This window comes from Caloenas nicobarica, chromosome 1 (assembly GCF_036013445.1).
Source record: "Caloenas nicobarica isolate bCalNic1 chromosome 1, bCalNic1.hap1, whole genome shotgun sequence".
Classification (NCBI taxonomy): domain Eukaryota; kingdom Metazoa; phylum Chordata; class Aves; order Columbiformes; family Columbidae; genus Caloenas; species Caloenas nicobarica.
The window spans coordinates 65684433-65693360 of record NC_088245.1 but is presented as its reverse complement, the minus strand read 5'-3'; the positions used below and the strand labels follow the sequence as shown (position 1 = coordinate 65693360).

General features: G+C 56.7%; 1 protein-coding gene across 1 annotated transcript; it reads right to left on the bottom strand.

The window, feature by feature from the left end:
- Positions 1–5971: 5971 nt before the first annotated feature.
- ASCL1 (achaete-scute family bHLH transcription factor 1) lies at positions 5972–6622 on the bottom strand. Its single transcript, XM_065658401.1, has one exon. The coding sequence runs from the start codon at positions 6620–6622 to the stop codon at positions 5972–5974; it is 651 nt and encodes a 216-aa protein (XP_065514473.1).
- Positions 6623–8928: the final 2306 nt, after the last annotated feature.

Genomic DNA, 8928 nt, shown 5'->3' with positions numbered 1-8928 from the left:
TAACCCCCTAGAACACCTCAGATGAGGTTTGGAGATACTCCTCCTTTTTCTTCAGTCACCTCATATTTTGCAGTAACTCTATTTTTTCAACCCACGTGCGAATATTACAACACACAGCAGTACTCTTCTCCACTCATCTCCTTGCTTTCACTCAACAAAAGGCTGGCCATAAAAGCTGCAGAGTACTGATCTGGTCCTTATCAGATATCAACATATCACAGAATCACAGAATGGTTAGGTTTGAAAGGGACCCGTGGAGATCATCTAGTCCAACCCACCTGCTAAAGCAGGTTCACCCAGAGTAGATTGCACAAATATGTATATTTGCAATGGTATAATACAACAAAAGCAATAAGGGCAAACAAAAAGACATTCAAGTGGTGGTCTGAGGTTTTGCTTACAGTAAGAAAAGGAGCAGAGCTCTCTTCTAATTTAGATGCTTGGGAAAAATCCATGCTGTTACCAGGAAAGTCAAAGCATAGATGTTCACTCACAGGCAGTGCAAGGGAGGCTTTAAATAGTTTGGTGTTCTTGACAGTAGGTGTTTCACTAGGGGAAAGGACTTGAGCATGTGTGTCTGGTTAGTTGAATCTGTACATTTGAGGGAGCAGAAAGCAAAAGGTGGTAACAGATCTGCCATGCTGCTGTTTGACCAGGCACCTCACTTGTGCTTTGCAGGATCGATGCAGGAAAGGGTTGAAGCTGCAGAGAGACAGTGTGAGTGCGTGTGATGGTCCTGAGAGAAAATGTAATTTGGGATAATGAAATGGAGGGAGAAATATCAAGAGCTAATATCCAGCTGCTGGTCCTTTCCCCTTCTTTTTCCAGCTTTTGGATGACCTGCAAAGCTGAGGAGGACTGTTAACATCCTGGGACTGTCCATTTGTCTCTCTCTCTACTTCTCCATCTCTAAATCCCTCTCCCTCTCCCCTCTTGCAGCTCCAGAGGGTGGAGGTGCGATTCGCTATGCCAGTTTTTTATTTCCAGCACGCTTGACAGGCTGGGCGAGGAAGGCGTTAATGTTTTCTGACAGGCCCCCTCTAATTGTTGGAGCTTTTCTTCTCTGCCTTTTCTGTGAAATTCTGACTTAGGCGAGCAGCATAACAAAATGCTCTGGCATTGAAATGTGCGCTTGCACTACACTGGGCTCAGGGAAAAAGCATTATTCATGAAGATTTTCAGCTGGTTTTGTCTTTTAACTAACCTTTGAGTTTGATCAGAGGATAGCCGGGCTCCCTTTCTCAAAAGGCGGTCTTGGCAACCCGACAATGGAGCCAAACTGTTTTCCCTGTTAAAGAGATAACTATGCCGTTGAGTTGGTACATGGGGGAAATTAATCTTCAGGCGCATACAAATGATAGCTTTACCTCGGTCTGCAATCGCCTGCATGGGATTATTAATAGGACGGGGGTAAGGAGCAGGAGAAATTCAGTCTGGGGCAGGGAACTTTAAAAAGAAAAAAAAAATCCCAAACCCATCATCCCTTTTGATTGCATAAAGCCTGCGATTGATTCTTCACCACTTGCCTTTTGCAGCAGGAATTAGCCCTGCATTGTGCCGGCTGACACGCTAAAAGCGAGCTCGCTTGGGAGCAAGAAGTTGCTGTGCGCTGGGACGGACCGGAGTGGCGGCCGAGGGCGGGGGGCCGCTTCTCCCCGCTCCCTTTCCAAGAGGCGAGGAGGGGGGAGACACAGAATCCCCCCCATACACTCCAAGGCGAGCTAATCCCTGAATGCACTGAGTTATACGCGCTGCATTATGGAGCTGCGAGCAGCGGCGGGCCAGGGAGTCCCCCTGGCCGTGGCCGCTCCTTGGGCAGGTGCCCGCTGTCCTCGCGTGCTGCCTGCCTGCCGGCCGCCCCCGCCCGCGCCCCGGACGCGCAGCGCGGACGCGGAGCGGGGCGGGCGGCAGCTGCGGCGGGCGCACGCCCCACGCCCCCCGCCCCGAGCCCGCCGGGTCCCCGCCGCGCCGCCGCCGGCGGAATAAAGGCTGAGGCGGGACACGCGCGGGGGAAGCGCTGCCCGCTGCCTGCCCGGCCCCCACAGCCCCCCCACTTTGTGCCCCTGGGAGCCCGCACACAAAAGGCAGGACCTGCACCGCGGGGAGGAGGGGGAAGGAAAAAAAAAGAGGGAGGGGGAAGGAAAAGAAGGAGGAACAAACAAACAAACAATTTTTTAAAAAAATCCAGAAAGAGGAAAATGAGGGGGAAAAGTTTTTAAAAAGGAGGAAATCGCCCCAGCCTCCCCAAAGCCCGGTGCTTGCGGGGTTGGGTGCGGGTCGAAGCCTCTCCCCGAGGGCAGGGTGGGAGAGGCGGGCTGGGGGCAAGGGGTGGGTCTGCAGGGTGCCTGCGTCCCTTTCCGGGAGCAAGGCCGGGGGTGCGTCCACCTCCGCTCTTACCTGAGCACCCTGAGCGCGGGGGGCGGGGCAGTGCGCGGAGGCTCCGCGGGGCCGGCGCTGGTCCCGGGCGCAGAAAAAATTTTGGGCAGCGGAGGGGCCCGCGGGGAGGGGGCAGTGGCAGGAGCAGAGATGGGGAGCGAAGGGAAGGCCCACGCCACGGGAAGGCTCCCCCCGGGCTCCGCAGGCGCGGACCTCGGCCGGGTCGCCGCGCACGTCGGGGGCGCAGCCCACCTCCGCGGCCTAACGGCGGGGGTCTCGTCGTACTTCTCCGTCGCTGCCCGAGGGTCTTCATTTGCGGGGGTGGGGGGCGGGGAGCGATGGACTCCGGAACAGGCATTTTTTTTAACGGGACACTTTCCCAGCATTAGGAGAAATAAATACACAGGTAAAGAAATTAATAAAGCCGCGGCCCAGGAAACTCCATCTGCATCGCGCCCCCCCCCAGCCCCGGGTAGCTCTAAAACTTATACTGCGCCCAAAGAAGTCCCTGATTTATGGAGTTTACTAATGCTAACTGAATACTGTCTGTCAGGCAGCGCTGAAAGGCTCTCTGCACTAATACAAGAAAAGGCTTTGTGTTGCTAAGCGATTAGAGCAGATGTAATGAGATTTACCCCAATCCTGCTTTGCCCTTTCCCTATCTTCAGTAAAATTGTGTGTGTGTGTTTTCTTTCTTCCTTTCTTTAGGGAGGGGGCTGAGGGGAAAAGGGAGGGAGGAGGTGGTGAATTTCTGAGCCTGCCTTATACATTGTAGCGAACAACAGCGTAACTTTGCCTTTAGTTTAATGAGTCTGGATATTTACTATTCAGAAGTGAGCAAAAAAGAACACCTGTCTACACAAGGAAGAGAAATTTCGCCTTTGTAACAGAATGAAACATTATCCTAATGTTATATTCATAGCTATAAATTAGTCGCTACACTCTCTTTGCATACCTTATCTGTACATTTGCAAAAGTGGGTAAATAAAAAAGGAGATGCTGTAAAGAGAGAGCGGATGGAGGCATATAACGGTTATTATTTTCATAACTAAACATTAGTTCCACGAGCGGTTAAAACAATGAGTGTTTGTGCTGAAGTAATGAGGGATTTCGTGACCCCAGCGTGTCCCATCCCCGTCCCCCGTCCCTCCCCTCCTCGATTAAATCACATATTGATCATTTCAGGGCGTGGGGGAGGAGGCGAAGGGGCAAAAATACAGCAATACAGAAAGGACTACACATTGATATGCTCATGTATGTATGTCCACGTATGCGTATACGTGTGTGCACATATATAGGTACACATACATACACGCACACATAGAAAATTCCAGGGTCCTCCACCAAAGTTTTTCCCTCCTCTTTTTTAAAAATAGCGCATCCCTCGGTACCCGACTCGGAGCGGGCCGATACGCTGGCTCTCCCCGGTCTTTGTTGTTTTGGGGTTTGGTGAGGTTTTTTTGTAAAATGCATTTTGCGCTTTGCTTTCCGCTTGACTTGGTGCACGCAAACTGAATTTGCAAGTGATGCAGGAGCCAGGCGAAAAGGAGAAGGCGAATTCTGGTCACGTCCTTGCTAACTGACAACAAGCAGGCTAGCCAAAAAAAAAAAAAAAAAAAAAATCGTAGCGGGGGGGAAACAGTCCAATTTCTTTTTGAGTCTTGGTAATTGGGTACTTTTACAGGCAGATCACGCTATTTGGGTAGAATAACAAGCTTAGAAAGACCAATGTCTCTAAGCTGCCATCCATTTCTAGTACTTTATTTATTTATTTAATTTTATCTCCCTTCGCCTCTCGCTTCCCGTCTTCCCCCGACGGTTTTATTTACCCAGCCACTATCTTTGCAGAGGCCACACAGTAGCCTGTGTTTTCGGTGGTGACGGCTGTGCCTTCCCTCGGGTTTTTCTGCCCCGTTGGGTCAGGGCCGCGGAGGACAATGTCGCACCGCCGAAATGCGGGACGGAGCGCCCTCTTTTTTAGAACTTGGGCTTCGGGAGGAATTCTTTAATGTGCAGTGATTTCAGGAAGGACAATGCAATCATTAATCATCCCCTCGCCTTTTGATTTGGATACACATTCGCAACACAGAAGGGCAAGAAAACAATGGCGATACCGCTAGATCTTTGCATATTTATATAGAGATAAAGATATATATGTTACATCCATCAGATACAAGCACTTCATATGCAACTTATCTCAGGCATGACAGCATTTAACATTTTGTCCTTACATTCATCGTTGTCAATGGCAGAAAGAAAAAAAATGCATGCAGTGGGCAGCCGATCATTTTAATTAAAAAAAGAAGTTTTATTACGAAACTAATTTGTATAAAACAAGGTTATACAGGACCTTTGTACGTTTGTAATAAAACAGTAAGAAAAGGCAGTGGCATGGGTTTTGTTTGTTTGTTTGTGTATTTTTTTTCAAAAGGCAGCATATAAAAACAAATGGCTACCATTTGCGTTTGGGCAATAGCTGCATAAACTTTGTTCACTTTGAACATTGTTTAATAACATTATTAATACATTAACAAAGTTTCTATAAAGTAAGACACGTTGGTGCTAAAGTACATCTGGAGGAAATCCAAGTCCTTTACAAAACCACATACAAAAATGGCAGTTGTAAGGTAACGCCGACTACAAGTCTAAACATGAAGAGGTAATAAGCATTACATATTAAAAAAAAGTATCAAGATATACACATTTTAAACCATTTGTACAAAACCTCTATAAATCTCTCTCTCTCTTATGTACAAAAATAGCTTAATATATCCCCAAAGGGGTTAGGATAGATACAAATAGATTTTCTTATAATAAAAAAATTCACAAAAAAAAGATTGGAAGCATTCTATGATGGAAACGAGAGGAAAAGCTCGGAGCGCGGGGAGGGAGAGACGCGGGGAGCGGGGGAGACAGAGCTCCAGGTTCTTCTCTGAGCAGAGCATAGCTTCATTTCAACATCTCCACAAACATCGGGGAACTAACTTTGTCCACAGAGTGATGAACGCCAGTCTCTGAAGGGCCGCGGCGGCGGGGCCGGGGTGCGGAGCAGGGGTGCCTTTCTGCTGAGGAGGAGGAAGAGCTCCTCCGCCCGGCCGGGGCCGCCGTGCCTCCCCCGCGGGACACTCACTCCGCCGGCGCGCAGTCTGTGGCGGCGCGACGGAGCGCAAAGGCCGGCCGGGCTCCGGGGTTGGGGGCGGCCGTCGCGACCGCCCCCGCGGCGCGCAGCGCTGTGCCCGCCCGCCGAGAGACGTGCCCGCACCGCCCTCCGACGGCGAGGGAGAGGGAAATGCAACAGGTTGTTTTTCGGTGTGGATGTTTGTCTTGTCTTTCTGTGTGACATATATACTTCTGTGGGGTTTTTTTTCCCTTTTGCAACTGTCCTGTAACAATAAAAGAAAGAGGAGATCAGAGCCGCGCCGGGACTAGCGCAGCGCCGGGCTGCCGGAGCCGCTCGTGAGTACCGAGGGACGGGAGTACCCCGGCGGCTGCACCCCTCCGCCGCCCCGCGGCCCCCCACCCTCGGCCTCCCTCGCCCCGCGGCGTCTCGGCCCTCCGGGGGCGCGCACCCACCTGCCGCGGGGGCCTCCGGCGCTCAGAACCAGCTGGTGAAGTCGAGCAGCTCCTGCTCCTCGGGGCTGAGCGGGTCGTAGGAGCCCTCGTCGGAGGAGTAGGAGGAGACGGGGGAGCCCGCCATGGAGTTCATGTCGTGGGAGTAGCTGGGCGAGATGGTGGGCGAGAGGACGCCGGCCTGGAAGGCGGCGCTGACGGCGTCGTGCTCGTCGAGCAGCTGCTGCAGGGCGCGGATGTACTCGACGGCGGAGCGGAGCGTCTCCACTTTGCTCATCTTCTTGTTGGCGGCGCCATTGGGGACGTGCTCCCGCAGGGTGGCGAAGCCCAGGTTCACCAGCTTCACCCGGTTGCGCTCCCGCTCGTTGCGCCGCGCCACGGCCGCCGGCTGCTGCTGCGGCAGGCTGTACCCGAAGCCGCTGAAGTTGAGCCGCCTCTTGCAGCGCATCAGCTCCGGCGAGGCCGAGCGCTGCCGCTTGGCGGCCCGCGGTGCCGAGGGCTTGCCGGCCGGCGAGGGCTGCCCGCCCGCCGGGCTTAGCTGCGGCGGCGGCGCCCCCGGCGGCGGCCCCGGCGGGGCGGCGGCGGCGGCCACCGCCGCGGCGAAGAAGCACGCTGGCTGCAGGAAGGGCGGCTGCCCGGCGCCGCTGGCCATTCTGGCGGGGCTGCCGCTGGCCATGGGCTCAGGGGCGTCCTGCGAGGCGGGGGGCGCCCGAGCGGCGGCCGATCCCCGTCCCCCCACCACCAAAAAGAAATTTAAAAAGAGGAAAAAAAGAATTGGCGGCGTTCGCTTCAAAAAAATGAGATAGGCGACGGAGAGCAGGGGGAAAGGGGCAGCGGCGACTAAAGGGAGCGGGCGACAGAGCCGGGCGGGCGGCCGGGGATGGCGGGCGGCTCTGCCCGCCCCCCTCCCTCTCGCCCTCCGTGCGGCGGCCGCGGGGAGGCTCGTGGCGCTCGCGTGTGCGCAGGCTGCTTTGCAAAGCCCCTTTTGCAAAAAAGTGGCTGGGGATTGTGTCTCTTATAAGGGGCGGACGGGGCTCGCCACCCCCCCCTCCCTTCCTACACACACACACACAGACGCACACGCACTCTCCCCCCGCCGCCCCCCCGCCCTCACACGCACTCACACACACTCTGCACCTTGCGCCTTCCACGCTCCCCTGCTTTGCCGGCCGCGGAGCGCCGCCGCCTTTTCAGCGCCGTGGGCGGGGGGGGGGGGAACGCACACGCACACACACACACACACACACGCGCGCCCCCCCCGCGGCCCCCGGCGCACACGCGCTGGCCGCCGCGCGGCCCCGCCTTCCCCCGCCCCCCTCCGCCGCCCCCCGGTGCCCGCTCCCCCGCCCCCGCCCCGCCGCCCCCACCCCTCGCGGGTTTGTTGTTGCAAGTGCGTGCGCCCGGCGCGTGCCGCGCTCCCGGCCCTGAGCAAACACCCGCGCCGGGGCGCCGCGCGGGGCGGGCGGCGGGCGCGGCCCGGCGGGGCGGGAGGCGGCGCGCGTGGGCCGCCGCGGGGAGGGGGCCGGGGGAGGGAGGGGGGGGCCGTCGCGGCTCCAGGGGGAGGCGGGGAGGATGCAGGCGAAAGGGAAAGAGGGGAACCCTGCCCCGGGATGGGGATGCCTAAGCGGCGTTTGCTGCCGTGTCCTCCCGCCCTCCGCGGAGGTGGGGTGCGCGCCGGAACGCTGCTTCGGAGGGATAAGGGCGAGGGAGGGGGTGGCTCCCGGGGGAAGCGGGGTGCAGGCAGGTGCGGGCAGCCCCGGGAGGTGCGGGGCATCCTCGGCGGCGGGTGCCGCCAGGGCGCTCGCGGGCTGGGGGCGACCTTAGCGGCACCTCCCAGGGTCTGGAGGGAAGAAGCCGCGGTGCGGTGCGGCACGGCACGGAGGGTCCCGTGGCCGGTGCATGCCCGCGGGAGAAGCGCCCGTGACAGCGCCGTGACGCGGTCCGTGCATGTGCTCAGGCAGTCGCGAAGTGAAACTTCTCGTGTGCGGAACCGCGAAAAGGCGGGTTTATCCGTGTCCCTGGGAAGCCCAGGGATGCCCGGTACCGCTTCCTTCGCTCACCCAGTGCTGCGAGTCTGAGTTTCTCGAGTGTCCGCGACCCGCTGCTGGGCGGCTGCTCCCCTCACAGCGGCTGGAGCTGCGTGTGCTCGGCCCGATGGCTCCATTAGCTTGCGGCGACGGCGGCGGAACCGGTGCGGGTGTTCCGAGGAGCGCTGCTGAGAGCAGCAGCGTGCGTAACCTCGGGAGAAGCCGCCTTGAGCTACCCCTTTGAAATGCTGCGTTCCAAGGGGCGAGCCTGTCTGGAGAAAGAATAAACCCCTCTTGGGTGCATCCGAAGTGGACAGTTACTCAGAAGGTCTGAGTGCCACGGTACTGCCACCGACACGGGGGGAAGAGGTTTGTCTCAGAGGGCATTATAAAGTGTGAGTGTGCTAGGCAGAGCAAGCAGATGTGGGGTCAGTTCTCTGTTCGCTGACAGAGCCTATTTCCCAGGTGATGCAGTCTGCTTGCTGGTCCTGGGGAACTCACAGAGCCCCTGCTTCCTCCCATAGCACCCTGCAAAGTGGGAGCAAGTCATCACCTTTCCAAGCAGGTGATGGCATCTGCTTATAATTAGGGGAGTCAGGACAGACCCGACCAATACAGGGGAAATTATCCCTGCTGCCAGGTGAAGTCACACTTGTGACTCAGGACCAAATGTAGAAAAACAGTGCTGTGAACCTGAGGCTGGCATGACTTGGTGGTCACACTGGCCCTTGGGGCTGCATGGGTGTGAGCAGCCTGGAAAACTCGGCCAGGTTTAGCACTGGGGGATGCTAGTGACCCTGCTCTTGGCACAAGCAGCAGTGAGGACCCCAGCTTGGCCCCTCCATGCTCTCCTACCTTTCACATATCCATGGATCTGTGCAAACTTTAAAACATTTTCTGCCTCCAGCTCCAGCCCATCTCCACCACGCTTTGCACCTGTCCGGTCTGAAAACTG

Coding starts and splice junctions, on each gene's coding strand:
- ASCL1 (XM_065658401.1), bottom strand. CDS start 6,622: ATGGCCAGCGGCAGCCCCGCCAGAATGGCCAGCGGCGCCGGGCAGCCG.